General features: G+C 43.8%; 1 protein-coding gene across 1 annotated transcript in view; it reads left to right on the top strand.

Annotated features, from left to right (window-relative positions):
• The window catches only part of TNR (tenascin R), a 189,671-nt gene that overhangs the window by 57,130 nt on the left and 113,715 nt on the right, over nt 1-18,826 (top strand). The window contains exons 5-7 of the mRNA XM_044301949.1: nt 4,959-5,109; nt 5,520-5,789; nt 15,583-15,768. Of these exons, the coding sequence (XP_044157884.1) occupies nt 4,959-5,109; nt 5,520-5,789; nt 15,583-15,768 (607 nt within the window). The remainder of the gene's footprint in view (nt 1-4,958; nt 5,110-5,519; nt 5,790-15,582; nt 15,769-18,826) is intronic.

Raw genomic sequence — 18,826 nt, 5'->3', positions numbered from 1 at the left:
GTGGCGGAGAGGGGAGGCCGCCATGTACTGACAGAGCGCTGCCTGGTCCTGGTGGTCAGGGATGAGGACTGTGTTTCCCAAGGATCATTTTCTACTGGGAAATACAGGGCACAGTATAATACACTAGGATCTATATACTATAAAGATATTAGCCCTCCCCCCGAATAATAATACAATTAGGGGGTCATTTATTATATAGAAATACGTCTATGTTAGGCTACTTTCACAGTAGCGTTCGGGGCTCCGCTTGTGAGTTCTGTTTGAAGGCTCTCACAAGCAGCCCCAAACGGATCCGTCCAGCCCTAATGCATTCTGAGTGGACGCGGATCCGCTCAGACTGCATCAGTCTGGCAGCGTTTGTCCTCCGCTCCGCTCAGCAGGCGGACACCCGAACGCTGCTTGCAGCGTTCGGGTGTCCGCCTGGCCGTGCGGAGGCAAATGGATCCGTCCAGACTTACAATGTAAGTCAATGGGGACGGATCCGTTTGAAGTTGACACAATATGGCTCAATTTTCAAACGGATCCGTCCCCCATTGACTTTCAATGTAAAGTCTAAACGGATCCGTTTGCATTATCATGCAAACGTATCCGTTCTGAACGGATGTAAGCGTTTGCATTATAGGTGCGATTCCGTCTGTGCAGATACCAGACGGATCCGCACCTAAACGCAGGTATGAAAGTAGCCTTAGGCGTATTTCTGACACAGATTGTGGCACAAAGGTCCTTAGCACCGCAATCTGTATCTTTTCCCGCTCATGCCAGGTCTAAAAAAGGATGGCGTGGGCAGGGAAGGGGATACAGTTATGGCCATGCAGTTATTGGATAACACCGCCATATAGTGATAACACCGCCATACAATGATAAAACCACCATACAGTGACCAGATAAAAGGGTATAAGAGGGCACAGTACAGGGAATGACTATGGGCACTGCACAGGGTGTGGTAAGAGGGCACAATGCAGGGTATAAAGGGGCACAGTACGGGGTGGGGGGCACAGTCACATGACCCTGTGACGTTAGAAGGTCCTTATGGTGAATGCTGTTCAGATGCCACCATAATGAGAGGCAGAGGAGTGAGACAGGGGCCCTGGATGGACAGGAGGGGTGGATACAGCAAGTAGGTGGAAGCGGCTCTGAGGGGGATTCATACAAGAAGTAGGGGCAGGAGGTCTGTGCAGGGCAGCAACAGGAGATAGGAGGGTCAAACAGGAGCTCTGGATACATGAGGGAGGAGAGGAGACAGCAGGGGCCCCATGAGGGTGAGATAGGACAGGATATGTGTGGGGGGGGCAGGTGTCATGGAGGCAAACTGCTTAATGAAACAGTAACACAACTAAATAGAATGAAGCAGCAGCAGATCGGAGAGTCCCCCCCCCTTCTGTCCCACAGACAAGAGACAGTCACAGTGCAGACTCACTCACAGCTCCAGCCCTGCGGTCTCTCTCCTCAGGCAGCGTGTGTCCTGTGTAGAGGGGGCGTGTCTGAGTCTCTGCAGCTCAAAGGGTGTGTCCTGAGTCTCTGCAGCTCAGAGGGCCCCACCAAAGGGGTACTGCGTAAGTGAAGTGACAGCAGTGAGAGCTCCCATCTGTATTGATGGAAGTGCTCATAGCAGCTCAGTGGGCCCCCCCCAGGAGCATTGGGCCCCGGCACTTGCCCGGGGATGCCCGGTTATGACACCGGCCCTGTCTACCAGATGACCATACAGTACTCTAGCGGGCCAGCCTGGTCCTGATCCCATTCACTTTTTGGCCTTGTTAAATTGATTCCCCTATTAAGATATGTGAGGAGAAAGTTTTGTGTAATGGTTACCTCGTATTGCAGCTCCTGTTTTTGTATATAACTACAATGCAGGTCTATGTGTCTCCATAGTTACAGACTACAAACCCTGTGTGTAGTCACGTGTTACTCCACTTTCTTTGCTACTCTTCTTGCTAACTAAATAAGAACAACACATAGGAGGGATCCCCACTTACCATAATGGGATCCAGCGGGATTTGGCCAATTTTCTTGCATAAGTTCTGCTGGAAAAAATAGAGCTACATACAGCGTTATATTTCTGGCAGAAGGTTAGCCTTTACGGTTGTCTGCCACCAAAGTTGCCTAACGGAGATGGGAACGAAGCCTAAGTTTCTATGGTGCATTTACTTTTTCTATGTGGCTGTTTATCTAGTTGGTACCATTATTGCTTTATATGTTCATTAAATTAGTACATCCTAAAAACGCCCACTTTCCCTGTAGAATTCTCACCTTTTGTTCCTGCTGAGTAAACTATAATTCAAAATGCCCTACAGCTCTAGTCCATGGTACATTCAGTAGTAGCGTGAACCCGCCAAATTATAGTCCGTTGCAGCCTCTTGCTTACATGCGGGCTTCACATCATTTTTTGCGTCTCAGTTGATTTCTTTCATCTAAACTGTTTATGACGGGGTAATTGTAGTTTGCTAAACAAGTGACAGTTCAGCGTTCTTCATGATAAGCAGAAAAACGAAGCAATCACAGGTAAGTTTTATCCCTGTCAGCATCCAGCAAAGAGCATAAGCATTGATGTTTCTATGGAAACCCGCCAAAGAGCATGCTTTTTACTAAGCTAGTGTGCCGTATGTGGTCCAGCTGGTCTAGCAAGGGAGAGAAAAAAATGATATACACTGTATGAAATGAATACACGAGTTATTATATTAATATATTAATATTTAGAAATATTTTATTATCTTTATCTCTCCAAAGTCTCAAGCACATGTAATAGGTTCTTTCATGATTAGTACGGCCCCCCTGCTGGTGTTGTTTTTACTTGTGTCCTGCATCTGTCAATCGACTTCCTGTCTCAATTACCACAATGTCTATTCTTCGGACAGAGCTGACTGTGGTGGTCGTAGACAAAAATACAGGGGCCTGTACGAGAACATGGCAGGAGGCCCTGACCATAAAACCAGAAAGTTGTGGTTGCTTCTACCTAGGATAAGTTAGGAGGGATTGTGGTTGAACTAGGGGATGGAAGGCAGATAAGTAGAAAAAAGGGTATGTGTAGACTAAGGAGCTTTGTTAGATTGTTATGAAGTAGATTTTGGGAAGGAATTTGACTTTAAAAAGGGTTGTCCAGCTTTACTCACTTTTAAAAAAAATTTAACCACAGCCTGCTCTACCCGTGGATGAAAACTCATATTCACCTGCTCCTTGCTACTCTTTTATGGCTCCCTGGCTTCTCTCACTGGTCTTCAAACTTTCGGATGGGTGGGGTCACGGGCACCTCTGCAGCCAATGACTGGCCGCAGCAGTGATGTGTCTCCAAGCAGCATGACGCTCCTGGGTCATGTGCTGCTTGGTGGCACATCTCTGCTGAGGTCAGTCATTGCCTGCAGAGGTGCACATGACCCTGTCCACCCAGAAGCTTATAGAATGAGGACCAAAGGACCAATGAAGAGAGGCAGGGAGCCAGAACGGAGTAGCATGGAGCAGGTGAGTATGTTTTTATTTTTTACAAGGATACGGCCAACTTGGGTGACATTTAACAAAGTAAGAAATTCTGGAGAACCCCTTTATGAAATACTGCATATATGCATTATGTGTGAAGTGCCAGATTTAAAACAAAACCTTTAAGTAACACTAAAACACAGTGCCGTATGCAAATGGATCAATCAAATTGTTGCTACATTGAGGCTGGGTTAAGTATCTGGTTCCTATCTAATGGAGGTGGCGGAGGTCACTATTCAGCCCTATTACTAACTGTTTGCAGCAGTGTCCACTGAAAGCTATCCCCTAACTTCGGCTCAGCTGAGCACTTGCCCTGACGAGAGCGACCTCAACCACCCACTGTATGAGTGAACATGCTGCCCGATTTATCCCTTATGAGCCAGGTTTGTCTTCTTGGTGAAACGCGTAGGATTAGGGGCTTCATTAAGGACAGAGAAGCTAGGGAATAGGTTCCAGTGTTGGTTTGGGTTGTCAGGGAGAATACTCCTCTGGCTTGGAGATCTCATGTGAGCGCCGGTCACTGCCAGGCCTGCGCATGCGCACTGTTAAGATCAGTGCCTCTGCCCATAATGGGCAAAGCAGTGCACTTTCGCGGGCCCGGCAGAGGCCGGCGCATGCACAAGATCTCCAAGATCTCCAAGCCAGAGGAGGAGGACGAAGTAGGAGAGGAAGACGGGCCAGAAGACTGCAAAGGGGGCGGTTATCTGGGCACATAGATATGGGGCCTGGGCACTTGCGGCTGTAACTTCAGCCCTGGGCACTTGTGACAACTAATTTGCATAACTGTAGCAAGTACTTTTTTCAGGATCTCTACGTGGGACAGACACAAGAGAGATTCTATTTTAATGGAGAGGCAAACGCTCTATAACGCAATCTGAGCGGTCTAAAACACTCAGAGTAGGTGACAGACTCAATTTAAATCTGACACAACTCTAAACACAGGGTACAACCCCACTGAGGCATTGAATTATAAAAAAAAAAGTACAATTTTAGGCAAAACATTGTTTTGTTCCATATTAGGAGCACAGCAACAAAAATGATGGAAGGGCACATAACTGCCAATGGCACCCAACGGAACTCACTGATTATCAGTTTCCCATCAGGTAGACTGGCTCCTAATGAGGCCTACAATGAGGATGCCAAGAAAGCCTAAATCTTTTGTTGTCCTCATTTTATGTCCACGTTGGATCTCACATATTGCGAGATCCAGTGGATTCCTATTATTGCTCCTGAGACTTTGGGTGGCACAGGTCTGACCTTAAGAGGGTTCAGTCATAAGTTCCACCACCAATCTCCTAACTATGCTCAACATATGAGGTCTCTTTGATCCAATGAAATGTAATGGCGAATTAATCCATTCTATACCACCACCACCGCCATTGTTACTGTTTATATGGGAGAATGTAATTCTCCGCCACCTCACAGATATCAGTTAATTTTTCTATATCTTCATGAGTCTTATGTTTATCACATAATTTTGTCATTGACAGAATAACGAGGGTGGGCTAACCGTTCAGCTCCCCAGCAGTGTCACTTCTTATAACCAGACGGGTTTGAAGCCTGGGGAGGAGTACACCATCAGCATCATTTCCCTAAAGGAGCAGGCAAGGAGCCCCCCAACATCGGGCAGTGTTTCAACCGGTAAGAAAGAAACATGATGCAATACAGGTAGACAGCTGGGCAGAAGCTGGATACTGCGGAAATTGCAATTGCTGAGGGCACTTGGTCTATATGTTACAAATATGATGACAGTCCTCTTTCAGCAGCTTTAATTCACTGCAAAAAATAACAGATTGTAGAGAGAAGATGAATACAGCGACAAATAGCAAATGACGTAGGTAAGATTTATGGTGACAGTGCATTAAGTACATTGGTCAGCTCAGGAAGTCAGCAATACCTTAGAAGTATATTGGCTACGTCTAAAATAATGAATCTTTGCTCACACATACGGTAAGGTTTCAAGGTCCGGTCAAGGACAGCAATACGGTCATACTGAGACAAGCAAATTCACTTGAAAATACAGTTTAACCGTGGTTTGTCTTCTTCCATAGCCATTGATGGCCCTTCTGACATCCTGGTTCGAGATGTTTCTGACACAGTAGCTTTCGTGGAATGGACTCCTGCTAGGGCCAAACTGGACTTCATCCAGCTGCAGTATGGTCCCATCAATGGAGAAGGAGATAAGACCACCTTCCGCCTGCAGCCCCCTTTGAGTCAGTACTCCATGCAAGTTCTGCGACCTGGGTCCCAGTATGAGGTGTCGGTGTCTGGCATCCGGGGAGATATCCACAGTGACCCTGTCAATGCCACCTTCACAACAGGTACTCATTTCCATTGATTTACACAGAGACGTGCTGTGGTTTTTGTGACGCAGTAGTGGGGTGACTTTGTACTACACTGGTCCCACGAATTGTTAACTTACATGTGAACTTCACCTACAAGACCATTGACATTAGAAGACCCAAGTATCATTGCTAGACACTAATTCTAGACTAACAGACCATTAGAGATGAGCAAATTGATTTAAACAAATAGAAGTCAACTCTGGTTTAAAAAAAAAATATGGTGTCAAATCAGAATTTTGGGCAATTCAATTGGGGTGGATTTCTTCAAATGACATCAGTTATTTTTCAGATCAGAAAAAAATACCATTTGCTGCCCCCCCCAAAAAAAATCTATTAGAATTTTTTTTTAAAACATTTTGGTGGAGATTCATCATCTCCCTTGCACCAGGAAAGTGGCTATAAAAAGTTATGCTAAGTCACAGATCCCTTGATAAAGGTCGACATCGACCGAAACGTTGGGTTGTACTACTTAATTAATTATAATGCTTGAACAATGACTCTGGATGGAACTAAAAGTTGATGTATGAATTATCATGAATTAAAAACCATTAACTGATGAAATTGTAATGGTGTGCCGTGGATTTCCTCTGTGAATCAATTGACGTTTGTCCTTCACGAGCACCCAACATCTAGGGTGTGCGGATCTCATACTTTCTCTAGTACAGGGATAATAAACACAGTGATGTCACAGTACAGATATAATAAACACAGTGATGTCACAGTACAGGCATAATAAAACACAGTGATGTCACAGCACAGGGATAATAAACACAGTGATGTCACAGTACAGAGATAATAAACACAGTGATGTCACAGTACAGGTATAATATACACAGTGATGTCACAGTACAGGGATAATAAACACAGTGATGTCACAGTACAGAGATAATAAACACAGTGATGTCACAGTACAGGGATAATATACACAGTGATGTCACAGTACAGGGATAATAAACACAGTGATGTCACAGTACAGGTATAATACACACAGTGATGTCACAGTACAGGGATAATAAACACAGTGATGTCACAGTACAGAGATAATAAACACAGTGATGTCACAGTACAGGTATAATATACACAGTGATGTCACAGTACAGGGATAATAAACACAGTGATGTCACAGTACAGAGATAATAAACACAGTGATGTCACAGTACAGGGATAATATACACAGTGATGTCACAGTACAGGGATAATATACACAGTGATGTCACAGTACAGGGATAATAAACACAGTGATGTCACAGTACAGGTATAATACACACAGTGATGTCACAGTACAGGGATAATAAACACAGTGATGTCACAGTACAGAGATAATAAACACAGTGATGTCACAGTACAGAGATAATAAACACAGTGATGTCACAGTACAGAGATAATAAACACAGTGATGTCACAGTACAGAGATAATAAACACAGTGATGTCACAGTACAGGGATAATAAAACACAGTGATGTCACAGTACAGAGATAATAAACACAGTGATGTCACAGTACAGGGATAATATACACAGTGATGTCACAGTACAGAGATAATATACACAGTGATGTCACAGTACAGGGATAATAAACACAGTGATGTCACAGTACAGGGATAATATACACAGTGATGTCACAGTACAGAGATAATATACACAGTGATGTCACAGTACAGGGATAATAAACACAGTGATATCACAGTACAGAGATAATAAACACAGTGATGTCACAGTACAGAGATAATAAACACAGTGATGTCACAGTACAGGGATAATAAACACAGTGATGTCACACTACAGGGATAATAAACACAGTGATGTCACAGTACAGGGATAATAAACACAGTGATGTCACAGTACAGGGATAATACACACAGTGATGTCACAGTGCAGGGATAATAAATACAGTGATGTCACAGTACAGAGATAATAAACACAGTGATGTCACAGTACAGGGATAATACACACAGTGATGTCACAGTACAAAGGTCATAAAGACAACAATGTCAATAATAATCCACTCAATGATGTTACAACACTGGAATTATACAGTGATGTCATATGCAAGAATAATGTGATCTAACACAGTGTTTCCCAACCAGTGTGCCTCCAGCTGTTGCAAAACTACAACTCCCAGCATGCCTGGACAGCCTTTGGCTGTGCGGGCATGCTGGGAGTTGTAGTTTTGCAACAGCTGGAGGTACACTGGTTGGGAATGGGAAACACTGATCTAACAGCACAAGAAAAATGCAAAAAGGAAAGCTGCTCAGAATGGATAATGCACCCAGAAGACGTAACCTTGAGGCTCCATAATAAAACTTAAAATGAGGTTGTATTAAAGTTTTCATAACAACGTATATAACTGCACCCTATTTCTGATAGAATTGGACCCTCTTAGTGGTTGGGCCACATATCAGCTGCTATGCCTGCTACCTTCATACTTATCCGTATGGACTATGCGATATCCAGATAGCTGGGTGGTACGTGTACATACTATGGATAGAAAACTGCTGAGCTGGCTCTTTCTGTAAATCCTTCAACCGGCACTGAGCTAAGATGAGTGATATATTAAGCATGGACCGGCCCTCTAAATCAGGATTGATTGACAGTCGTCAGTTCATTAAACCTGATGGCTCCAGCCTGCGGGACATTTGGAGAGAAGTCTTGTTTTGTGTAGCCGCAGCTGCTCAGCAATACTCGGGCTTTAATGAATTTTGTTGTCTACTGAAGGGTTATGAGCTCATCTTGAAGGCTGTATTTAGAGAGTTGTTTCGCTTCTTTGGCTATTGAAGGATGTGTGGTGATTGAATTTCACTTACAGTTAGAAAGAATCAATGAAAACTCTCAGAAAGAGATCTGCTCAAAGACAATACAAATTCCTGCATGGCCGGCTCAAGGCCTGTGGGGGCTGGGGAGGGGGGGTTGTATGGGGCCCCTCGTAGATATACAGCACATATACTGCGAAAATGATAAACATACTGATATCAGACTATAAAATATGTAATATAGTATGATTTATTTAATCCAGCATCAATAAGACCTTATAGGCGTTAGATTAGGATATAGTCTGGATTATTGGATGGTCATCGAAAAGTATGTAGAGTTCTTAGGAAGAAAATCCAAATAAAAAAAAACCCTCAAAATTGGGTCCAGAACTTCAGAGGAATAACATAACTGGTTCTCGATATGTGTTCTACTCCTGGTCCTGTGAAATTCCACATTATATTACACGTCTGAACAATTGTCAGATTTTCTACATTTTCAGGATTCCCAAATTAGTTAAAGGGGTTGTCTATGAGCAGACCCAGGGGTGGATTGGTTATAGATCTTACAGGGAAATGTCCCTGTTGTCTGATGCCCCGGGGGCCGTCCAAGCCCTACCCTGTGCCGCTGGCAGACCACACATGCCCTCCTGAATTCAATAGCTGTGGTCTGCATCTCACCTCCTAGGCCTCCTGCTCCATATCTTAATCAGAGACAACTGGAAGAGGAGGAGGATAGAAAATGGCAGCTATTGATGGCCATCACAGAGGGACAGCACTGTGGTATATGGTTCTGATGGGACAGTATTTTGCCCTGCCTTCTGTTAATTTGGACCCTGCTACAACATGGGGCCACTTTTAGTTATTTTTTTACAGGGCCACTTTATCTTCCTAGTCTGCCCCCGAGCATGCCAACTCAATCCTTGTAACCGGTGCCCAATAAAAAATTTAAAAAAACAGCTGCCCATATTTTCAACCTTCCCTCATCATGGCCCCGTTCTTAGTCACTTCAGGTCCCCACCCCAATCACTGGCCTCAGCGGTCACATGGGTTAGAATGGAGCGTCACTGCTAGTGCTGAGCTGGGCTGGTGACGTGTTGTTCTTGCTGAAGCCAGTGATTGACCACTATGGTTTTGGGACCAAGTCACTTCCAGTCTGGTGGTAACTTGAAGTGGCTAGGAATAGGGACGCAGCATGGGAATGGCAAGACTGCAGACAGGTGGTTTTTTTTTTCTTCTTTTTTTAATTGGGCACAGGTTCTGAGAATTGCTCGACAATGACATTAAATCTCACTGTGCATAGGGTGTCAATGAAATTTTGTTCTGCCAGTTAAGACCAGATAGTGATTCATATGTACGTAAAGAGTATAGCAGGCGGCACTCGCCACTGTAAACAAACTGAAGTCCTTTATTCCTCTAAAGGTATCGAAAACATAAGGCTGGGGCAGACGGCTCACATACACATGAAAGTAGCGACGGCCGTTTCGCGCTCACGCCCTTCCTCAGGCCACTATCGTCATTACGCATATGCATGCCTCATTTATACGTCACCACACGGGGTCGCCATGGAGATCTCTAGCGCTGCCCCAAAATTTCTGGAGCGTAAAAATTTTACAGGCTATAGTTACTAGAGAGGGGTCGTTGATCCAGGGAGTTAGTCTGATGGACTGATTGGAGTCGGGAAGGAATTTTTAATTCCCCTAAAGTGAGGAAAATTGGCTTCTACCTCACGGGGTTCTTTTTTTGCCTTCCTCTGGATCAACTTGCAGGATAACAGGCCGAACTGGATGGACAAGTGTCTTTTTTCGGCCTTATGTACTATGTTACTATGTTACAATAAACAAGTAACCACATATATAGATTGACAGCAACTGCACATTACAAAATCACACTTAAGTTATTTTGGTCATCTAACCCGAAAGAGCCTCTCTTAGTAGCAAGAGGCGATGCCTATCGCCCCCTTGTGGTGGGTTCCCAACTAACTGAATACCTGCAAAACTAAGGGATCTTGGGTCCCCACCATGTTCATCTCTTATGTGTTCTATTAATCTGGGACAACCTTTCCCTGACTTAATTGAGTTCACATGTTCCCTGAACCTCTCGTACTAAAACCCAGTGTTTGGAGTTTGTAACATATCTCAATGAGATCAATGATAGGAACATGAGGTTTACTTTGCATTATGGGGGTACCACTCTGGAAATTTGGGATGTAGCTGTTGTGGTTAGTGGCAACGACTTGGTCAAGAGGGGATATCGTAAGCCCACGGCGACCAACTCTTTGCTGCACTACAACAGCTTTCACCCTCATGTATATATGGTTACTTGTTTATTGTTGACCAGATAGCGACACATATCTTTTTTTCTAATCTGTTTATAGTTTCTGATTGCAGATTTTTCCTGAACAAGATTATGAGGCGGCCATCTTACCTGAGCTGTTCTTAACAGCATTTTAAGAACTGCTTTACGGCAGCCCCATAGGCCATAGACACAATGGTCAGGAGGGGACCTCACTTAGTTCTGTGGGAGAGTTTTCTGGCCATGCTCTGTGACCTGTGCAGAGGTCATTGTACGAGGAAAGAATAGCTAAGCTTTGACAATCACCTATTGTGATTTGTAATCCTGTGTTATCTATGCACAGAGGTGATATCATTACAGACAGGATTAGAATGACAGATGAGCAGGTAACTGTAGTAAAGTGATCTGTACAGACTAAGAAGTGGCTCCTATTATTAGACATAGTGACCAGGGCGGAAACTACAGGATACCCATTGTGATCACGGTTCTGTCTTCGCTCAACGTTAAGAGGTTGTAATCTTATAAAATGTTAATTTTCCCCCTGTATTTTCGGGTTATCAGGTTGTGAAACAATTCAAAACTTTTTTTCGTACTTATTTTAAGCTCATTTTGTTGGCATTTGGCAGAAGGCTTTATATCATAGCAGGGTTTTTGCAACCCACTGAGCTTGAAATCACTCACGCAGTTTCTGTAACTTAAAACCATATTTCGAACACAATTAATTAAATATACAAGGGTTTCGAAGGACACTTGCCATCACTACTCTGAATTAAGGAATATTTCACAAAGAATAAAATATTACCTAGAAAATCAATGTCCTTCAGTCATCCTCTCCTGTCAAGCTTTTTAACCTTTAATGCAAAATAACGTACATGTAGATGTATGTCATCTGGGAGGTGTACTTGAAGCAAAAGGCTGTACTGCAATATTCAGAATCAGAGGTAACTCTGCTCTGAGTCATTTGATCCCTTAGATGCAGCAGTCAATAGCAGTGCAGCACCTAAGAAGTTCAGCAGAGAGACTTACTATTGCCTATTGCCCATCAATCCATCAGTCCCCTCAGGGCGCATTCGCGAGGTGTCGATGGGTTGCAATCACAGATGAAACCCTAGCAATCTAATGACCTTGAGGTCTGCAATCTAGCAGAGTCAGAACCTAATAGGTTGTCTTTCGGTGTAAAAATGACAAGTATAATACACTGCAATATAGAGCTATTTCAGTGTTAAACAAGCAACTAAAAGATTGGATGTTCCATTCCCCTATATGAAAGGTAAAAAATTTCATCAAAAGTTTTAAAATATAAAAAAAAAACTTTCCCAATCATAAATTATTTCTTATGGCTAAAAATAGTAAAATAAAAAGGCACATAAATGGTATTTTGGTTGCATTCATAATAACAAACTATAATCACATAACAAAAATGTTAGAATTGCTATTTTTGTTCATTCCACCTCCCAAAAATTCTAATAAAAAGTGACCAAAAAGCCTCATGTACCTCAAAATACTACCAGTAATAATGTAAGCTCATGCCATAGAAAAAAAAAACTAAAAACATCACACTCCATCGATGGAAATATAACAAGGTTATGGCTCTAAGAATAAGGGCTCAGGCACACGGCCATTTGTGCAAAATATGGGCAACGGCCGTTTGTGTACCACATCATGGATGTGGACCTATTCCCTTGAAAGGGTTCGCAATCCAGAAGGTGCGGTGCAGAATGGAGGCATGGAACCCCATGGAAGCACTACGGAGTGCTTCCATGGTTTTCTGTCCGGAAAATATAAAAAACATGAAAAAAAAAAAAACCTATTAGAAATATTCATTTTATGGCATTTTGAATAGGTTTTAATAACGGGTTGTATTCAATAGTCCAGGCAATCCTGGACATCATGCCATATCCCATTTTGTCTGCACTCTTGGCATCTGCAGGGCCATCACCATGCTTGGTGTTTTGTAGCAGCTGGAGAGCCACAGGTTGGAGACCATTGCCAGATACTGTAGCGAATGTCATTGGAGTCAATGAATCGGCCACATTTTTTATGTTTTCCACCTGTGTTAAGTGCAATTGTGAATGTTTCATTGCAAATGCAGGGTAAGGAAGCATGTATGCTAGATGAAGCCTAAGAAAAGTTAATTACTCGTCTTGTGGAGAGACTGAAGGACAAATTGTACAATCATTTAAAGGTTGACATTGGCTCCATTGCAAGAGAACTGCACTTAGATCATTCCCCTGGAAATCCTGTCAATGAACGATCTGATACAGACAGTCCACCACTGATCTATTCATTAGCTGCCTCACATTTCCTCTTAAAAATATGTGAACCGTCAACCTGCGCACCTACACCACTACTATTACCGGGAATATTATTATCATCATTATTAATTTAAATGCCTCTATTATGTAGGATGCATAAAATCACTGAATTATATGGCTAGATGACAGAAGAAAAGTAAGAAGAATCCTATTCATATTCTATATCACATACTGTATATGTAGATAATACAGGGTCCACCATTCACAAGAGGTGATATCACAGCTTATCTACTCCCTCCTGACCTCTGCACAGGTCACAGAGCACATCCGGAGAAACTCTCCCATAGAAGCCAATGAGGTCCCCTCCTGTCCATTGTGTCTATGGCACATGGTGGCTGCTTTAAAACATATCTCTAAATGCTGTTAACAGCTCAGGCAAGATGGCCGCCCCCATAATCATCTTCAGAAAGTAAAATTTTTTGAAAAAATCTGTAAAATGGAAAAAAAAAAAATTGAAAAAAAAAGGATATGTGTCGCCATCTGACTTTATTTGGCAAAAAATGAAGGCTGACAAATTCCCTTCAAGTTATCTTCGCACCATGTTAAAGTGTACCAGTCATCTTTTCATCAAAAAATCCATTTTAGCATACGTTACTGCTGCCGCAGCATTATGTAGCATAGTAACATAGTTTATAAGGCCAAAAAAAAAAGACATCTGTCCATCTAGTTCAGCCTGTTATCCTAAGTTCAGCCTGTGGCTCGTCTACTAGGTTTCTGAGGCCAAAACTGCCTTCCCTCACTTCCCATACACACTTGCTGTAGCCAGCAGCTCCGTGCCAGCCAATCAGATTGGATTACTGAGAGACACACCTCCTCACTCTGAAGCCTAATGCAGACATTCAGTGTGGAAGACCGCCTCTCTGTCTTCTATTTATACTAAAGGGAAGACAGACAACCCCTAGCAACAGTCTTTTAAGGGACCAATGGAACGGGACAGAGGACATTAATGAAAGCTGTTATTATGAGGTAATTACAGATCTTTTGACAATCATTGACAGACTAACTCAGGTATACATGCCTAGCTCTAATAAACTAGCAAATAAAAAAATGACGGTTACACTTTAACCACTTCACGACCACCCATTGACTATAAACGTCCTATGGGCGGTCATTTATCTCTGAATGCACGTTTTAGAACGTGCATTCAGAGTTGGCAGCTTTACGCTAATTGTGCAGCTGCCGAGCGGGGGGCCCACTGTCAGTATACAGATCAAGAGGCCCTATGCGCTTCCTGTCCCGCCCTGTGGTCATGTGACTGCCGAGGCCGGGGGAGTGCAGGAGCTGTCGGGTCTTTCACAGACCTTGATCAGCCCTGCACTGAGGCTGTACAGAGTTGTATAGTGCTGTACAGCCTCTCTGGGGGGTGTATTTCCCCTGTAACTGGGGCTACTATGTCAGCCCCAAGTACAGGACAAATCAATAGTGAATTTTTATTTTATTTATTTAAATGTCCACCAGAGGTCTTGTATGACCTTATGGGGGATGCAAAGTGTAAAATAATAAATAAAAAAATAAAGTGTTTTATAAAAAAAAAAAATGTGCCTCCCAAAAACCATATGGCACTCCTTTTCTTCTGCATCCTGCCGTGTGCCATTACATCAGTTTACGACCACATGTGGGGTGTTTATGTAAATCGCTGAATCAGGGTAATAAATATTAGGTTTTGTTTGACTGTTAACCCTCAATGTGTTAAAGAAAAAAATGGATTAAAATGAAAAATCTGCCAAAAAAGTGAAATTTCATCTCCATTTTCCTTTAATTATTGTGGAACACCTAAAGGGTTAACAAAGTTTGTAAAAAGTGAGTAACTTGAGGGGTGTAGTTTCCTAAACTATTCCTGCAGGCTGTTCCAGTAGAGGAACAGTTTAGCGCTTGTGTGACATAGCCTTACTCCCTCCTGACCTCTGCAAGGTCACAGAGCATGCGTAGAAAACTCTCCCATAGAAGTCAATGAGGTCCCCTCCAGTCTATTGTGTATAAGGCCTATGGCTTGATGTATTTTAGGCCTAGTGACCAGTGTGAAAACACATGATTTTAAAATGTTTTATAAATATTGAAAGTGACATAGAAAATTTAAAGAAATCACCCAAAATTATAAATAAATAAAAAACTTGATGTAAACAATAGGTAATTTTTTTATGACACGCCCCCCTTTAAAGCAATGATCTCCAACCTGTGGCTCTCCAGTTGTTGCAAAACTACAACTCCCATCATGCCCTGATAGCCACAGACTTTGAGGGTGTGAAGAGAGCCATAGTTACGCAACAACTGGAGACTCACAGGTTGGGGAACACTGCCTTTAAATTTTGTACATTACTTTTTAAAAAGCCCTTATTGTGAACATTTAGGAGACTTTCTTTGGAATTTAGTTTTTTTTATTTTTTTATTATGAATTTCATCGTTTTCTCACACAGAGCTTGACGCACCCAAGAATCTACGCGTTACATCCCGTGCATCATCAACCTTAGAAATGGAGTGGGATAACAGTGATGCAGAGGGTGATGGGTATCGAGTGGTGTTCAGCACCTTAGCTGGAGATCAGTACCATGAACTAAGGGTTCCACGCAATGCTGGACAGACCACAAGAGCCACGCTGACAGGTAAGCATGTAGAGTTGCTTTGGAAAAATGTAGCAAAAAAAATGTTGAACTGTGTAATACCTAGGACTGTGGGGGAGGTGCAAGACATAGGAAACACCCAAGAGCAAATCCTTGTTCTGTGCTCCGCCCCCAGGACCTTGCACCAGATATAACACATTTTATACGTTTTGATTTTTCGTGTTCAAGTGTTCCTTTAAATTGTTGAGAGTCAAGCAAGGTCTGCAGCGGGCTATTGCCAGCGCCTGGGGTATCCCTTGCCCCTTAGGAGGTTTTACGAAGTATGTCCCTCTTATAGAGCAAGTAATCGTTACACCATTTGCAGTTAAGCTACGAGGACATGGAGTCCCCTTTGTAGATGGTAGTAGTGGTACCCAGGGTAGGATTGCCAGAGTGGTGTAGAGTGGCCTACAATGTCTCTGTAGATGTTGTATGCACGTGTCATGGTGCTTCTACCTGGATATCCTTGGATCCCAGACGCGGTATAGTCCAAAGCAAGTGCAAAAGGGGGTTGTTGAACTTGGGTGATGAATGAGTAGAATAAACGGAGTCCAGACTTTGTATCAACGTGGAACACAATTTTACCTGGCATAAAACGGTAATCCAAACTTGTTTCCAAACGGTGTATTGGTCATCAGCAGGTATTGGCTTAACTTTGGCAGGAAAACACTTCTGCAAAAATCTCAGCTCTACTATACTGTAGCTTTCTCAGCACTGCTATGTTAGCTGAAGTAAATAGGAACTTTGCCTCTTCTGTTGGAACTTAGCTTAGTGGTCTGTCTCTTACTTTAATCCTAGGAACTTCTTTCTGGCATCAAGCATACTTTAGCTTAGAGTTAAGGCAATGCAAGCCCAGGAAGGGACAAGCAACCATGTAGACTTCAGAGGCAGGGCCTCTGGGCCTAGCAGAGCAGACGGTGCTCTGCTAGCCAACACACAGACCTCTGCCCAGGAGGAGGTAGGCTAGACTGACTGACTCACACTAACTAACTCCTCCCTCTCTAGAGGGCTGGAAGGAACTAGGAGGTTCCTCTCCAGGGAAACTATCTCTGCCTTAGATGCCGCCATCTGCTGGTGAACCAAGCACATTACAGGTTCATAGGAATAAATATGCACATTATTCAGGGGTGACACAAAATACATTCTGGTGACATAAGTTAGCATATTGGCGACAGTAGCAAGGTGCCAAAGAGTGGTAATGGCACTCTGGGTCATTACAGCTCTCATGTGTGATAAGAATTATTTCATACTACTAGAGGCAGACCAAGTGTAGAAGTGACTTATCATGATGCTTCCAAGTAATCTATCAGAATGCAACACATGTAAATGCTGTGGACAAACTGCAGAGCTATAAAGTGCTCTATACTTCATTAATACTGGGCCGTCTCCAGCCCTGCTGTTATCTTGGAAGGCGTCCAGTGCAAACCTTCCAGTACGACGTTAGGTCAAAACCAGCATTAACACATTGCACCAGATGCGCACTTTAGGACTTTTATTTCTAATCGGTTTAATCACTGTGGCAGTCATTAAAGGAACATTTTGGCCAAAAGTTATACACTGTGTTAATCTTAATGTAGTGCCTGAAGGAGGCAGTGAAGGACACAAGTACCCGAACAGAGAATTCCAGAGTCATGTCCTGTCCGTTTGAAGGGGTTGTCCCATCTTGGACATTGGGGGCATATCGCAAGGATATGCCCTCAATGTCTGATAGGTGCGGATCCCACCTCTGGGACCTGCAGCTATCCTTAGAGTGGAAGCCTGCAAAGTGCAGGAGAGCGCACTGTGAATGCGCGGCCGCCCTCCATTTTTTTTCTATGGGACTGCCAAAAACAGCAGCTATTTCAGTAAGCCCCATAGAAGTTAATGGAGAGGTGGCCGCGCTTGTGTGGTGCGCTTCCCATTACTTTCTATGGGACTTCTAAAAATAGCCGAGCGCACCGCTCAGCTATTTTCAGTCACTCTCATAGAAATAAATGGAGGGTGACTACATATGCACTGTGCGCTCTTAGTCACTTTGTGGTCTCCGTTCTAAGGATAGGTGTGGGTCCCAGAGGTGGGACACGCACCTATCAGACTTTGGGGCCATATTTTAGCGATATGCCCCCAGTCATTTTCAGTATCCTGAGCAGCATGGCAGGCACTGAAGAGCTGAAGTGCACTGAGGTGTGTAGCCCGCACTGAAAAGTTGAGAAACTGAGGTGCACTGAGGGGCGTGGCCAGCACTGGAAAGCTGAAGAGCTGAGGTGCACTGAGGGGTGAAGCCAACACTGCAAAGCTGAAGAGCTGAGGTGCACTGAGGGGCGTGGCCAGCACTGGAAAGCTGAAGATCTGAGGTGCACTGAGGGGTGAAGCCAGCACTGCAAAGCTGAAGAGCTGAGGTGCACTGAAGGGTGTGGCCAGCACTGCAAAGCTGAAGAGCTGAGGTGCACTGAGGGGCGTGATCTGCACTGGAAAGCTGAAGAGCTGAGGTACACTGAGGGGTGTGGCCTGCACTAGAAATCTGAAGAGCTAAGGTACACTGAGGGGTGGGGTTAGGGTGGCCAGACGTCCGGTTTTAGGCCGGACAGTCCGGTTTTTAGACTTCTTGTCCTCCGTTCTGCGCAAGGCCAGGACGGACATCCAGAAGTCCTCCTTTTTTGTGGTTATCGCCGACTCTCAGCATAAGTACTGTAAGGGGCACTTTAAGTATCAGTCACTCACATGATCTGGATCACTAGTCACAGCGCAGAGCGCACTGACATCACACGCTGCCTGCAGATTCGCGCCAGTCAATCCTGGTTTGCAGGCGCTGCGGGAAGTGAAAGGAGGAACAGACTCAGCTGTGCTGAGGTAGTCGAGGCTGCTCGTACTGGTCTGAAAGACTTTGCTGTGGCTGGGCCGGGGATTGCTGAAACTGAAAGGGAGGAAGTTTGTGAATCGGGGGGACTGTAATAACTAGGGGGGAAATAAGATACTCACTGGTCTGTGCTATGGGCTGCCAGGGATTGCTGAAAGGGGTTAATAAATACTGTGAATGGGGGACTGATAAGGGGTTAATAACTACTATGAAAGTCCCTTCACA

Source organism: Bufo gargarizans, chromosome 7 (genome assembly GCF_014858855.1).
Source record: "Bufo gargarizans isolate SCDJY-AF-19 chromosome 7, ASM1485885v1, whole genome shotgun sequence".
Classification (NCBI taxonomy): Eukaryota; Metazoa; Chordata; class Amphibia; order Anura; family Bufonidae; genus Bufo; species Bufo gargarizans.
The sequence above is the reverse complement of the archived record's forward strand: the minus strand, read 5'-3'. Positions and strand labels throughout refer to the sequence as shown.